This window comes from Capricornis sumatraensis, chromosome 15 (genome assembly GCF_032405125.1).
Source record: "Capricornis sumatraensis isolate serow.1 chromosome 15, serow.2, whole genome shotgun sequence".
Lineage (NCBI taxonomy): Eukaryota > Metazoa > Chordata > Mammalia > Artiodactyla > Bovidae > Capricornis > Capricornis sumatraensis.
Genome location: NC_091083.1, coordinates 41,669,544 through 41,685,937, shown reverse-complemented (window position 1 = coordinate 41,685,937; position 16,394 = coordinate 41,669,544). Strand labels below are relative to the sequence as shown.

The following is a 16,394-nucleotide window of genomic DNA, read 5'->3' as shown; positions in this document are numbered from 1 at the left end:
TTGGGGGCCTATGTAAAAGAGGACATAACCTCAAAACAAGAATGAGCTCCACTGGGTAGAACAGCTAGAATTTTTGTAATTGAGGTAACGCTGGTTTGTAACATGTTTCACATGTTCACTATAATTCAAGTTCTGTATGCACTGCGGTGACTTCACTACCACAACCCCTAGTGTCCCTCCATCACAGCACAACAGACCCCCCTTAATCCATTTCACCCTTCCCCATCCCTCCTCCACTGGTAACCACCAATGTGTTCTCTATATCTCAGGTGAGGGAGGGACAGTGCCACTCCAGACCACTCGGCCTCAACAGCTGCACATTATTTCTTAACGTTTCCTTATCTGTTAATATTTGGACAGTAAATGAAGATTAAGTTCAGGAATTACTTGTTGGGGAATTTACATAAAACATACTCAATACTTACAGAGACTTCAGAAATCAAATATGTATTAGCATTTTAACCAGTGCTTTCTTCATCCAGATTTATTTCCTTTCTGATCATTATGATTTTCATGTAAGCAAGTTGCCAAAATACATTAGCTCTGATTTTATACAGACTCTAAAAGTTAGGATACAAAAAGCATATAAACTACCAATACCAAAATGTTTATGACCTTATAATTTTATGGAGTAAGAAAAGGGCACAGATAAGGAATACAAATAAATTAAAATCTAAAGAGTTACTAACACTTCCTTTGATTATTAAAATCCACTGGCCAAGTAAGAGGAATGTTAAGCCTTTATAAACAACTGTGAACACAAAGTGACAGTGTTTTCTTCCACTTCCTGCCTATATCCTTAGCTCAACAAGCACTGGAGACAGCCAGCTTCTTCAGATGGTCCATGAACACCTGCAGGCTAACGTCATCAGTGAGGATGGGCGCTCCCGTTTCCTGAAACGACAAGGGTTTACTGTCAGGTATCTTAAAAGCTGGTTAGAATTCATGAATTAGGGATTTTCCCCTCAGGAAACTAGAAGTGCTGTCCCTCTGCCAAGAATACTCCTGCCACCCATGCCCATCCCCTACCGAGCTAATTTTTTCAAGTGAAGCATAGTTTCCTCACAAAACCCTCCCTGATCCACTAAGATCTGGCCATCCCTGCCACTACACAGTTCTGAGCACATGCTCTCTTACTTCATCCTCTGTGTAATTCTCAGGACTCCTCCAGGGCTGGCTCCCACATGACAGAATTCAAAAGAGCAACAAACTCACCATTAGGAGTAAGAAACATTAACATCTTCTCTCAAAAACTTATAGAACTATACACATAATCAGCAGGGGTATATAAGAATTCAACATCACCATCAACTAACAGGACCTAGCTGACATTTATAGAACAATCTATAAATCTATCCAACAGCAGAATACCCAATCAAGTGACCATGGAACATACAGGCCAAACAGACCATATCCTAGGCCATAAAACAAACCATCAAATTTTTTAAAAACTGAAATAATGCGAAGTATATTGTTTAACCACAATGGAATCAAAATAAAATCAATAACTAAAGACAAAAAGAAAATCTCTGGAAACTAAACAACACTTATAATCCAAAAGACAAAAAAGAACTCTCAAAGGAAATTTTAGAAAATGTATCAAACTGAATGAAAACAAGAATACAACAATCAAAACTTGTGAGACACAGCAAAAGTGGAGCTGCAAAGGGATTCCGAAGCACTAAATGCATACACTGAAGAAGCGAAAAGTCTCAAATCAATAATCTAAACTCCTACCCCCAAGAACCCAGAAAATGTAAGATATAAACCCACAGCAAGCAGAAGAAAATAAAGACTAGAGCAGAAATCAATGACCCAGAAAACAGATAAGAGGACAAGAAAAGGAAGTAACAGGTTTCGAATTGGAATGGAAGAAATAAACTGCTCCTACTTGGAGAAGTCTGTAAAAAATCCCAAGGAATCCACCAAAAAACCCTCAAAGGTAGTAAGTGACTCAGGAAGGTCTCAGGACACAAGTCTACAAAAATAACTTTATGTTATGCTTGCTGATTTATGATTCTTTGATTTTATGATGGCATAAAAGCAATACTCATTCAGTAGAAATCATACACCACATTTGACATCTTGAGTTTTGGTCTCTTTCCAGGCTAGTGATACACAGCCCCAGTTTCCTGTGATGCTGGGCAGGTCCCAGTCAGCCACACTAATCACATGGGTGAACAACCAAGACACTTACAACCATTCTGACCCAGACAACCGCTCTGCTTTTCACTTTCAGTTCAGTATTTAATAAGTTACATGAGATACTCAATACGTTTTGTGTTATTATAAAATATGTTTTGTATTAGATGGTTTTGCCTCACTATAGGCTGATATAAGTGCTCTGAGCATATTTAAGGTAGACCAGACTAAGCTATGATATTTGGCAGGTTAGGTGTATTAAATGCATTTTCAACTTATGATGCATTTATTCAGATGTAATCCCACTGTAAGTTAAAGACCTGTACTAGCAATGAACAACTGGATACTGAAATTAAAAATACAGTATCACTGAGAGTCACTCAAGAAAAAAAGAAAAACTGATGAAAGAAATAAAAACAGACTTAATAAATGGAGAGATGTACTGAGTTCACAGATAGGAAAGCTCAATAAAGGTGCCAACTCTACCCAAATTGACAGAGAGGTTCAATGCAATTCTTATCAAACTTCCAGCAAGATTTTTTAAAAACAGATACAAGATTATTGTACAACTCATATGGAAATGCAAAGAAATCAGAATAGTTAAGGCAGTTTTGAAAAAAAAGTAACAGAAACCAGTCTACCTGATTGCAAAATTTACTATTCAGCTACAATAACCAAGACTGTATAGTGTTAGTAGAGAGACAGAAATATATTTCAACAGGACAAAACAGAAGCCCCTGAAGTGGACTCACACAAATATGCCCAAATAATCTCTGACAAATATGCAAAAGCAATCAATGGAAGAAAGGTAGCCTTTTCAAGTAATGGTACTGGAGCAATCGGACACCCGTCAACAAAAAATAAACCTAAGCCTCACATCTCATACAAAAATTAACTCAAAATGGATCACAGACTGAAACGCAAATTTAAAGTAAAAGAAGTCACAGGAGATATTTGGAATCTAGGGTAAGACAAAGATTTCTTGACATCAAAAACACAATCCATTAAAAAAAAGTACACTTCATAGAAATAACTTTTGCTTTGCAAAGACCTTGTGAAGACAATGTATACACAAACCAGAAGTGAGAGAAAACATATGCAAACCATGAATCTGACAGAAGATTAGCATCAAGAATATATAACTAACTCTCAAAACTCAATCGTTTAAAAAAAAATCCAATTAAAACATAGACAAAAGACACAGACTTCAATGAAGAAGACACAAAGATAAGAAAGCACCAAAAAAGATGTCCAACATCACTAGCTATTAGGAAAATGTAAATCAAAACCACAATGTTATACCACTCACATCTGTCAGGACAGCTAAAATAAGAATAATGACAACATCATATGCAGACAAGGATAGAGAAAACGCTTCATACACTGCAGCTGGAGATATAAAAGGAGACAGTCACTCTGAAAAAGAGTATGGCAGTTTCTTTAAAAACTGTGTAACTATCAGCCAACTCAACTAATGAACTCCTAGGCATTTATCACAGAGAAATGAAGACTTATGTTCAAGAAACTTGTACAAGAATGTTTACAGCAGCTTTATTCCTAATGGCCGGAAACTGTGAACACCACAGCTGTCCTTCATGGGTGAATGAGAAACTGCAGTATGTCTACACCATGGAACACTACTCAACCAATAAAGGAGCAAATTATCCACACATTCAACAACCTGGATCTCTAGATAAGCACGCTGAGGGGAGAAAGGCCAGTCCCCCAAGATTATGTGCCATGTGGTTTCCTGATTCACTGATTTGCAGAAGTTTCTGCTATACAGCAAAGTGATTCACTGATTTGCAGAAGTTTCTGCTATACAGCAAAGTGATTCAGCTACATATACATGTGTAAATATAAGCTTTTTCACACTCTTTTCCATCGCGGTTTATTACAGGATGTTGAATATAGTTCCCTGTGGAACCTTTTTCATGAGAAAATTACAGAAATGGAAACCAGGAGAAGAGCTGCCAGGTGTCAGGGAAAGGGTGGAGGCAGGAGGAATGTGAGTGTCACTATAAAATGCAACACAAGAGACCCCTGTGGAGATGGAAATGCATATCTTGACCTCATCAATGTCCATATCCTGGTTATGATAGTTATAGCTCTGCAAGATGTTACCACTGGGGGAACTGGGTTAAGGTATAGGGGATCTCTCTGTTATTTCTTACAACTGCATATAAGTTTTTAAAATTACCACCCCCAAGAATGCTCTAAGAATGTACAACGAAAAATAAGACTCATTTGAGGGAGATATAAATGCTGGGAATAATCAGATAAAGAAGGAAGCTGGAGCTGAGAAGTGAAGAGGAGGGAGGAGGAGTGGTGAGCAGAAGCAGAGAGGGAGACAGAGCAGGAAGCGGAGGGCTTGGGGAGACGCTGCGCGTCTCTGAGGGGAGCACATGGAGGTCACAGTTCAGCATCTGGTCCTTTGGCCTGAACCCATCAAACTCCACTGTGCACTCCAGAAGGGGATCCACATGTCTCCCTGCCCCTAGCCTACACAGTAGACTCTAGTCGCCCCCTTATCCACAGTGGACAAGTTCCAAGACTCTAGTGCCTGACACCACACTTGGGTAGAATGGAACTCTGCATATACTAAAGTTTTCCTATACAGGTGTTGACAGGCAGGTGGCGTGGACAGCGTGGATACACCAGACAGAGAGAACACGGGTGAGAGGTAACAGGAAGGTGTGAGGCTTCACCAGGCTACTCAGAATGGTGTATAATCAAAAGTCATGAATTATTATTTCTGACCACTTTCTCAGGTAACTGAAACCTTATAAACTGAAAATGCTGGTAACAGAAAATTTCTATATTATTCAAAGTTTTCTTCCCAGCAAAACACCCAAATTACTATCTCTGGGCCAAAAAGGATACAATTTGTAGCATTTTTTTTTTTTCTCACTTTGGGGTTTCTTTTTTTTTTTTTTTTTTGGTCACACCATGTGGCTTGCAGGATCTTAGTTCTAGGGCAGGGCTCAAACCCTGGGCCCTGGCAGTAAAAGCACTGAGTCCTAACCACTGTACTGCAAGGGAATCCTCCAATTTGTAGAATTTAAAAGCAACATTTTAAAAAAGTAGCCTGGCCCCTCAAATTCCTGACAGTTACTCACCTGTCCCCAAGCATACAGGTTATTGTGTGTCTGAGATGGATTCACTTTGGACAAAAGAAATCGAGCCTTAAAAAAGAAAAAGTAGATTTAAAGATTAAAAATGGCATTAATATTAGTTTAACAGGAAAAAAAGGTCTTTACTTTTTTTTTGGTTAAATTAGAAGTTTTTTTACCACACAGGAACCCGTTTGTTCAGTTTATGCCCAAAGGGTCTCCATTCACTGGGCTCCTGAAACACGAGGTGTATTTTACTCTGGGAATTCTCTCCTTTCCACACCAGCATATGCTGACCACTCATTTAGAAAGAAGTCGTATTTGGAAGCTGACCTGCCTGTTGATTTCAGTCACCACGTGAAATACTGACCAGGCCGTGTGGTCTTAGAGCTTTCAGGAGGCATTGTGCACGAGGCCAGCGGAGCAGCGGGCCGAGCTGGCTCACCTGGCTGCCCCCGTGCTCTGTGTGGATGTACCGCGGCATCGGGAACCGCGCCTGCAGGATCTCCTGTGCATCGTCCAGGGGCGCCTGCAGGAGGTGCTTGAAGTTTTCATACTCGGGCATGTCCTGGTAGCCTGCCTTCCGCCACTGGGCTATGGTCTGCAGCAAACAGACAAATCACAACTTGTTGTGGAGATGCTGTAATAACTGTCTTCAGATGGCCCTGACATTCTAACACTCCACCCGGGACCTGTTTCTAGTGACAAGGTCTTGAGTCAGGAAAGATGAGCTGCAGAGGGGAGCCAAGTGGATCTGACCAGGATACCACCATCTGAAAAAAGTCTCAGGTTATAAAACACCTGTTAATATTAGAAAACAATTTCTTCCTTGAAGGACATTTGAAATCGCTTCTAATGTACAGACACCAGAGAGTCAAGTCAGTTGTTAAAAAGAAATCAACTGAAGGTAAAGAATGTATCAATATATAACAGAAAAAAAGAAAACATCCTTGAACAGAGGATTTTCTTTTGAGGAATCCCTCCTTTCCTTAGGGCACAAACCTCTCTGAGAAAGAAATGAACACCATCCACAGCCATCCTTGGGAACCACAGACCTGGCATAAGGTTCACTGGGCCATGTTATCTCAGATAAACACTCTAGTCCCAAACTTGGTGGTGTTTACTAGTGACTCTAATGCAACTCCGAAAGGACAGTATGAATAACTGATTTTGCCTGACAACTCAGAAAGCAATAAATCATAGTGATTTAAAGGACCACCTAAAAAAAACTATGGAGGTTTCTCAGAAAGCTAAAGACAGAGCTATCACATATGATCACTTCTGGGCATCTATCTGAAAGAACAAAAACACTAATTCAAAAAGATATGTGCCCCCCAATCTTCACAGCACACTTCTCACAACTGCCCAGACATGGAAGCAACCGAAGTGTCCATCAACAGATGAATGGATAAAGAAAACATGGGATATATACACAATAGGATACTACTCAGCCCTAAAAAAAGAACAAAATTTTGTCATTTGCAACAACGTGGATAGACTTGGAGGGCATTATGCTAGTAAAATAAGTCAGACAAAGAAAGATAAATACTGGATCAGCTCACTTATATGTGGAATCTGAAAAATACAACAAATTAGTGAATACAATGAAAGAGAAACAGACACAAAGATCTAGGGAACAAGCTAGCGGTTACTGGTGGGAGGAGAAGGGGCAGGATAGAGCTCAAGGATGTACTTAACAACATGAAAAAAGTAACCTTTAAAAACTGTATAAAAATTTTTTTAAATGTAAAAGGACCACTTCAGATTTACTTATAGCAAGTAATATTGAAATTACTAAGTATACAAATACCATAACCAAGGTCTTACCTCACCAAGATAAATGACAATTTGGAAGAAAGTGTCCATGAGCAGAATTCTGTCAGCAAGAATGCTGCTGCTATCCAGGAGCACAGGCTGCAACACAGTGAGAGAACGGCGTGGGTCCTCCCTTGGTGCCCACATGGCCACCTGCCAGCCCCCCGCCCAGGGCCAGCCTCCCCGACTCCCTTCGGGCAGCTGCAGGGCCGAATATACACTGTAGGGAGGTTCACCCCCTCTTCATGTCAAGTCCCCACTTTCTGCTCCGACTGGGCAGCTCTAGGTTTCAACTTTGTACAAGAAAGAGATTTAAATAATCTCTCATCAACTAGGAAGCAAGATGAATGTTAATCTTGTGCTCTAGGAACCAGAAATAATTCCACATTTTGTTTTGTGCTAGAAATAAATTCTATCAGACATACTTCTCGCAAATCTACTGTAGTTCTCTACAGAGAACTACAATGCCTATGTGAAAAAGAACATCCTTTAATACCAGTTTTAAAGTTCATTTAAAAATATATTTGATTATGACTTTTATTTCAATAATAAAAGTATACTTAAACTCATTAAGGGAAATCTGAAAATTTCTACTAAAGAACAACAAATATTGACATTGTGGTTTTTTTTTTTATAGTTTTCATTCCTGGTGGCTTTTTAAAAATCATCTTTAATCTAACATAAGGATTTACTTTATTCTGTTACATAAACTTTGTGAATATTTCTGATTACTTAACTTCCCTACTACTGAACATTTGGACTGCTTTCTAATTTTATGCATACTGTGACTTTTTCCTATGCATGTTTTTTACTCAGAAATGCTGCTAAATTACTATAAAGATTCAAAGATTTCTTTCTTATAGTTTCGCTCTACGAGTGAACTTGCTAGACTAAAAGCACTCCATATCAGGTGATTCCTAGTGCCCAGGGCCCTTACCTCTGGGGGCCCGTGGAAGGAGTAGGAATACAGGATGGGCTGGATCATGATGAGGGACTGGGTGAGGTCCTGCCGGGCAAAGTGGTGCCGATAATATGAAGACTCGTCAGGGCTGTTGTTGAAGACTTGAAGGAATGGAGACCTTCTAAGATGGAACATGAACTGCATTTACAAAGAAAAAAGAACAAAGCACACAACTGTCACCTTCCTAGACCCCCAGAGAGCAGAACTGCCACCACCCGGAGACAGGAGAACCAGCCCTCAGGACCAAGGCCTACAGGCACGGTGAGCTGAGGCTGGGATGGCAGCCCATGACCGGGGAACAGAGAGGGGAGAGCTGAAAGATGACCATTCTTTACTGAGGTGAAAGTGGCCGAGATTCGCTGCTCAACAATCGAACATACTCAACATTACCAAACTGCACACTTAAAAATGGGTGAGAGGGTCAATCATATGCTGTGGGGTTTTCACTACAATTAGAAATAAACATTTCTAAAAAAGAGGGGGTTCTCCAGGGAAGTCAAAGTTTCCACATGGAAGGGCCAAGGTGGAGAAGCTTGGTCTTCTTGTGGGCCTCCTTCTAGCCTCGATGGCTTGCACATAGGCCAGACGGACACACATCAGAACCACCCAGCCAGCCCGTCCAGTGAGCTGGGCTCTCGAGCCTCTGTGCAGCCCTAGAGTCCAGGCTACACAAGCTAAAGACTGAAATCTAGGTCAACTCACCAAATCGAGTATCTGATAAGGTAATACCCGTTTGTGTAACAAAGTCCTAACAAGTTCCCTTAAAAATGAGAGTCTGCTTCTTCCTACTACTTCCTCACTAAGGCATCCCTGAGGGAAGGAGGAAAATGTTGAGTTTGCCTCCTGTTCTGGGAAGCTGCTCTGTGAGGAGCCCGACCCGCACACCCCAGGCCTGGCTACGGGGCTGGCTCCCAGCCACCAAGTGAAATAGGCGCCTGGCCCTCAGCAAACCGTGAATCAGAGATCATGCCATGGCCTCACAGCAAGGGGCCTGTTCTGCCTTCTCCCCAGAGTCTGTGCACCTGCTCTCTGGGTGTCCCCTGTGTCTCCCAAGGGGCTCTGGCACCATCTGACCTTGACCCGAACAACCTTCATCACCTACAGATGAAGCCTCCAAACACATCGAGTCTTCACTTTACCCTGAGAGCAGTGAGCTTTATTTATATGACTTTCTTCTTCTTTTGTTATTTTAACAACATGTATTACTTACCTGAGGATATAAAGAGAAGGAATCTGATAACCTAAATGACATGGGGTCTTCTTTGTTATACTGTCCAAACTTCTGACACTGGTAAGAGAAAACAGGAAAAAAAACAACAAAGTGAGCGTTACCTGAAAACTCCTGGAAAGAGGGCCACGCCCCACCCTCACCTCCACCCCTTCCTGCTCAGCCCAGCACTGCACTCAACACTCAGTACCTGTGTGTAGGGAGGGGAGGCGATCTGGGAGGGGCCGGAGCCCCACATCCTAACAGCTCCCATGCAGTGCTGGCTGGAAGGGGCTAAAAGAGGCATCCCAGGCGACTCTTCCATAGGAAAACCTCCAGGACCGAGATAACCTAACATCCCATCTCTCTACCACTCTGCTGTCCTCTCACAGGCAAATTTATGAATGTTTTCTTGTCAGGAAGCATTTAACAGGAGGCTTCCTGTGTGCAGTTTTGGATCTGTCAGGAATCCTCTTTTCCTTAATTCCTGAATATTCAGGAATTAAGAGGAGAGGTAAGCCTCTCCCAGGGGCTGAGGAATCCAGGAATTTCCTTCGTTAGTTTTTCTATATGGTGATAAGTACCCTCTTCCTTTTTATGAGCCATATGGTAAAAGCGATTATTTACAACCGTCTCTCTTTCATATGGATGACCTCATGTTTCCTTGATAACTTGTAAATTTTGATTTCATCTCTGCTGAAAATAGCTATCTTGTAAGACAGTATAAATACCTACACAATGTTGAATAAAACACCTCTGCTCCATCAGAGCTTTGGTCCTCGCGCCTTGCTTTCTCTCTCTCTCTCTATCTTTCAGGCTGATCCCCTGGAGCGCAGAGGCTCTCTGAGTTCACTTTCCTGCCCGGGTTTCTAGGACCCTCTCGAGAAGGCGCTCTGCGCCTTCACCTCATCAAGAGGGCGCCTGAGGCCTCCGTGAACAGAGCAAGCCCCATGTCAAGGACTTTATTGGCTTTCTGCATAAACCAAGGAATATCAGCCTCTTTCTCTCTCCTTTACTTTCTTATCGGTCGACTCTGGACCACCAGGTTCTGGTCCATTAAAGGACCTCAACATTTTCTCTTTCATTCTGATGTCCTTCTCTCACACCCCCTTCTTTCACACACCCTCTGTTCACCAAAGGATCCGACTGCCCACCGTTTGGAGAAAGCTCATCTCTGGCAACGAGTCTCTCTGCATCACATTCTCACACAGACCTCACCATCATAAATCCTCTCCTGCCATGAGCCAGGGGACCCCCAGCCTCTTCAATTTCTCCTGTCAGCCAGCCACTAGAGCAGTAATTTCCTGAACGCCATCATCGAGCAACTGATCCTCCTCTGCCTCTTCTGACGGCCCGGCCCCCTCCCTCCCCCTGACTGCGGCGGGCTCCTCCACCCCCTTCCTCACCTCCCATCCTCACCTCCTTGTCTACAAACAGCTTGACGGCCAGGCCAGTGTCACCCATGTCCCTCCTCCAGATGCAGTGCTGATCTCTGACCTGAGATCCTTCAGGACCTCTCCTGACTACAGGGGGGTGCTTTCCTTGGACATGCTTTGCAAGTTCACACTCAAAATAAACTATTACATTAAAAAAAAAAAGGAGATTCCTTTTCTCCACCTTCAAGTTGCTCTCCTTTCCCCTTTTCCAGCACTCCATCATTCTTGCAATTACCCACACTTAAAATCTGACTCTGCGTTGATTTTCTTTTTTGAGTCCACAGATAGCTTGACCAGGTTCGATCAATCCTCCTCTCAGCATATATCCTGATTCCAAACTTCCTCTCCCCTCCAACCATACCACCACCATCCCAGCCTCCACCCCCTGGAGCCAGAAAAATCCTCTATGGGCCTCCCCAACAGCAGCCCTTTCAACCTCTGGTGGATCTTACACGGTGACAGGTGGTGTGAACACAAGCGTCACGCTGCTGACACATCTCTGCTCAAGAACCACACCTGCCCCTTCCCCTCTCTGACTCCACAACCAGGGCACCGCGCGAAAAACCTGCACGGCTGCTCCTGCACTGCACTCAGGCACCTGACCGCGGCCTCTGCAGGTCCCCACACACACTGACCACACACTGTGCCCACAGGCTGGCAGTGCTGCACCCCAGCTCCCCTGAAACCATCCAAGGTCTGGAGGGAAAATGCAGAAGCCCAGCATTCACAGGGACTCCTGAGTCAACCCTCAACACACTCAGGTCTACACCATCATCTAAACAGCCTGTGTGTGGAGCCTCTTCCCACTTGTAAGGTGAGCCCTGGAGAACATGCGTATTTGACGCTTTGTTTACACCCTTCTGAGAACCACCAATGCTTGGTATGAGGTAAGCAACTGATAAAACTCTTGTTTACGGAATATATAAAATAATAGGTTTGAATGACAGTTTTCTTTTCTCAAAAGTAGAACTGAGACCAAGACCGAACTCAGTGCCACTACCCCCAACTCACCAGCCGGATGAGCTGTCGGTCCAGCCACCGGAGCACGTCTGGCCCCTCCTCTGACTCGGCTCGGAACACCCCTAGCCGCGCCATCAGCACCGCCGCCGCCTCCTGGTCAAATGCCGCTTCGATGTGCTTCAGCTGGCTCTGCACGTCTGCCCAACTGACCGGACATCCCAGGGTGAGGGCCGGCTCTCACACTCACACACGCACCTCTTCTTAATCTCTGTTTTTACACACACACACACACACACAAACACACACACACACACGAATGGACCTAGAGAGGGTAAGGGCCGGCTCTCACACTCACACACGGTTTTTACACACACACACACACACACACACACACACACACGATGGACCTAGAGAGGGTGAGGGCCAGCTCTCACACTCACACATGCTCTGTTTTTACAAACACACACACACACACACACAAACACACACACACACACGAATGGACCTAGAGAGGGTAAGGGCCGGCTCTCACACTCACACACGGTTTTTACACACACACACACACACACACACACACACACACACACACACACACACACACACACGATGGACCTAGAGAGGGTGAGGGCCAGCTCTCACACTCACACATGCTCTGTTTTTACACACACACACACACGAATGGACCTAGAGAGGGTGAGGGCCGGCTCTCACACTCACACACGCTGTTTTTACACACATACACACACACGATGGACCTAGAGAGGGTGAGGGCCAGCTCTCACACTCACACATGCTCTGTTTTTACACACACACACACGAATGGACCTAGAGGGTGCTATGCTTACTGAGACAAGTCAGACAGAGAAAGACAAATACTAAATACTTTACATTTTCACTTACATGTGGAATCGAAAAAATGAAACAAATGAATATACCAAAACAAACAGATTCACAAATAGAGAACAAGCTAGCGGTTACCAGCCAGGACAGGGAAGAAGGGAGGAGCATAAGAGGTAAAATCTACTGTGTATAAAATAAACTGGCTACAAGGACGTACTGTACAGCAGAGGCACTAGAGCCAACATTCTATAATAACTTTAAACGGATTACAACCTATTAAAACAGGAGACCACCATGCTGTACACCTGAATGTAATGTGCGCTTGGTCACTCAGTCGTGTCTGACTCTTTGCCACCCCATGGACTGCAGCCCACCAGGCTCTTCTGTCCACGGGATTCTCTAGGCTAGAATATCGGAGTGGGCTGCCCTGCCCTCCTCCAGGGGATCTTCCCAACACAGGGACTCAACCCAGGTCTCTTGCACTGCAGGCAGATTCTTTACCAACTACTTCAAAAGAGCTTTTTTTTTTTTTTTCTCAAAACAAAACATAAAGGTTGAGGCCTTTATGTACTGACAAGAAAGACGTCCTTGACACATTAATGAGAGAAGCTTATGCACACCAACACAAAAGCCATCACGTATATAATGCACACACGTGGTACATGACTGCCCAGAAATGGGATTGTGGACAGTGAAGCCAGCACGGTAATTGTACTTCACCTCAGGGGAGGCAGGGAGACCCACTCTTTATATAACTATGTGCTGTTTGAATCTTTTACAAGGACGGTATGCTTATGGGTCCCTTATTTGATAAATAAAATAATGAAAAATCATTTTTAAAGAACTTATCCCTACTAAATGAACATCTCCTAAGCTGAGTGAGCTGAAATGCTGCCTCCTCCCCTGCCCCCTTCTCCCCCACCCATGTCCCCACCCTGCTCTGATCAGATGAGCCAGCAAGGGCTGGTAAGGACCATACAATCAGTGGATCGCAGAGATGAACAACTAGATACTAGATTCCCTCCACAGCAAAGACCAAGGGCTCAGCAGAGAGGAAGCTGGGGTGCTCACTTGCGGGCAACGGTGGTCACACGGATGCGCCGCTGGGTGCTGGAGTGCTGGTAGTGCGTGACGAACTGGATGGCGCCTCGGCCTCCTTGTGGGATCGGGGCGTTGTGCTGCAGGGCAAGAGGCCAGCACCCTGTGACTGTCAGTGCAGGACCCCACACAAGCAGTCACAGAGGCTGCAGGTGCGTCCTAAGACCAACACCATGGTGACAGCAAGGTTCTCAAGGCATGTTGAATGTGACACTTAAGATCAGGGCTTTTCACTTTTTATAATTCTTATCTCAAAAACAGAGAACCAGCTGGGGCTCACTGACAACTTACAGGGGTGGGATGTCGGGGGAGGTGGGAGGGATGTTCAAGTGGGAGGGGACATGGGTAAACCTATGGCTGATTCATGTTGATGTATGGTAAAAACCAATACTGTAAAGCAATCATCCTTCAATTACAAATGAATAAATTTTTTAAAAAATTAACTAAAGATAAAAATTAGAAGAATACTGGAGTGGGTTGCCATTCCCTCCTCGGGGGTATCTTCCCAACCCAGGGATCAAAAAAAAAAAAACCAACAAGAGAATCATATTCAAATAAACACTGAACACGACTTAATGATATGCATGCTGAGGGGTTCAGGGAGGAAAGACACTGATGACTGCAACCTGCTTCAAAGTCCAGCCAAACAGAAAGAATTGAGGGAAGGCTAGACATGATGCTAATTACAGAACCTCAGTGGTGGCTACTGGGATATCCACTGTACCATTCTACTCATTCTTCTGTATGTCTGAGTTTAAAACAGTAAAATCCTGGAGAAAAACTGACACACTCAGAAATTCACCAACATTATGATGGCTGATAAAAGCCAGTCCTCTTCTGATGACCTTATCAGTTCAATAAAGTGACAAGGGCAATCTCCTGTCTGACTCTGACCAAACCCCAGAAAAAATAAAAAAGATGATGCCAGAATGGTATCAGGCCCAACACAAGCCCAAAGTAGCATCAGCTTCTGGAGAGAGAAACCAGAGGCCACTGGTCTGTAATAAATCAGAAAACACAATGCAGAGACATGACTATTCACGAAGAAATCCAGCCCACCTGGTTGACTACTTCAAAGTAGATGCCGAGCGTCGTCGTGGGATCCAGGCCACAGATTTTCCACTGGCTCGTGCCACCGACACCAAGCTCCTAGGGGTAAGAAGAGGAATTAAAAAGAATTAAGACAAGATACTCCAGTGATTAACTGCTAATGACAGGTACTGACTCTGAGAAGGATAGGCCCCTTAGACTCTCTCACTCAAAACGAAAGCCTGAATTTTGGGCATTCCCTGGCAGTCCAGTGGCTAGGAACTCTGAGCTTCCACTGCAGGGGGGCACAAGTGCAAATCCCAGGTCAAGGAACTAAGATCCCACATCTGCGCAGCACAGCCAAAAAATAAAGAAAATCTAAATTTCACTAAAAAAGTAAAACTACAAGCCAAAATAAAGTTTAACACCCATTTAGTTCAGTTGCTCAGTCGTGTCCAACTCTGCGACCCCACGAATCGCAGTACGCCAGGCCTCCCTGTTCATCACCAACTCCCAGAGTTTACTCAGACTCACGTCCATCGAGTCGGTGATGCCATCCAGCCATCTCATCCTCTGTTGTCCCCTTCTCCTCCTGCCCCCAGTCCCTCCCAGATCAGAGTCTTTTCCAATCAGTCAACTCTTCACATGAGGTGGCCAAAGTACTGGAGTTTCACCTTTAGCATCATTCCTTCCAAAGAAATCCCAGGGCTATCTCCTTTAGAATGGACTGGTTGGATCTCCTTGCAGTCCAAGGGACTCTCAAGAGTCTTCTCCAACACCACAGTTCAAAAGCATCAATTCTTCGGCGCTCAGCTTTCTTCACAGTCCAACTCTCGCATCCATACATGACCACTGGAAAAACCATAGCCTTGACTAGATGGACCTTAATCGGCAAAGTAATGTCTCTTCTTTTCAATATGCTATCTAGGTTGGTCATAACTTTTCTTCCAAAGAGTAAGCATCTTTTAATTTCATGGCTGCAATCACCATCTGCAGTGATTATGGAGCCCAAAAAAAGAAAGTCTGACACTGTTTCTACTGTTTCCCCATCTATTTCCCATGAAGTGATGGGGCCAGATGCCATGATCTTTGTTTTCTGAATGTTGAGCTTTAAGCCAACTTTTTCACTCTCCTCTTTCACTTTCATCAAGAGGCTTTTTAGCTCCTCTTCACTTTCTGCCATAACACCTATTGCACTGCTTTAAAATCAGGCTTTTCAAATGGGCACTCTGATCAGTTTTCATTACATCACTGAGATGTATCTCTACACAGACACACATAGGGCAGAACACTGACCTCAACTGAGAGGATCAAGTCAGGGACAGAGAAGAAGTAAATACTAGAAGAGAAAAGAACCACCTGCTTAGCTTGAAAGATTTGTGTGCTTTCACCCATTGTTACTAGACTAATAAATAATTACAGTACTTGAGCTGTCAAATATTAATTCTTAACCCAATTCCTTTATGCAAAAGCTAGGTATAAATTCTTGGTAAGAGAACTGAGATTTTAGATGTGTGAAGGCTACTTTATGTTGAACAGCTGAACAGCTCCCCAGTGATAAGAAGTTCACCAAAGTGTGAAGGGTATCACAGGTTTAAGCATAACATCGAGAAGAAAAGCTACAGGTATCATACACCTAGAACCATGAACCAGGGTCTGAGACATACATTCAACACCTCATTAGAATATGGAAAACCATCCTTGGAGAGCAACACAACTGCGCATTGACAGAGTCATGACACCTCTCACGTTTCTCTGAATCCACCCGCGGTATATGAGGTCAGCTGAGGACA

At 43.7% G+C, this 16,394-nt stretch overlaps 1 protein-coding gene across 1 annotated transcript in view; it reads right to left on the bottom strand.

The window, feature by feature from the left end:
* Positions 1-243: 243 nt before the first annotated feature.
* Positions 244-16,394, bottom strand: part of SEC23B (SEC23 homolog B, COPII coat complex component) — a 34,218-nt gene continuing 18,067 nt past the window's right edge. Inside the window, exons 12-20 of the mRNA XM_068987712.1 lie at positions 14,632-14,721; positions 13,546-13,652; positions 11,686-11,839; positions 9,242-9,319; positions 8,008-8,169; positions 7,083-7,169; positions 5,701-5,856; positions 5,262-5,327; positions 244-894 (exon numbers count right to left, since the gene is read on the bottom strand). Coding sequence (XP_068843813.1) covers positions 805-894; positions 5,262-5,327; positions 5,701-5,856; positions 7,083-7,169; positions 8,008-8,169; positions 9,242-9,319; positions 11,686-11,839; positions 13,546-13,652; positions 14,632-14,721 — 990 coding nt within the window. The 3' untranslated portion in view covers positions 244-804. The remainder of the gene's footprint in view (positions 895-5,261; positions 5,328-5,700; positions 5,857-7,082; positions 7,170-8,007; positions 8,170-9,241; positions 9,320-11,685; positions 11,840-13,545; positions 13,653-14,631; positions 14,722-16,394) is intronic.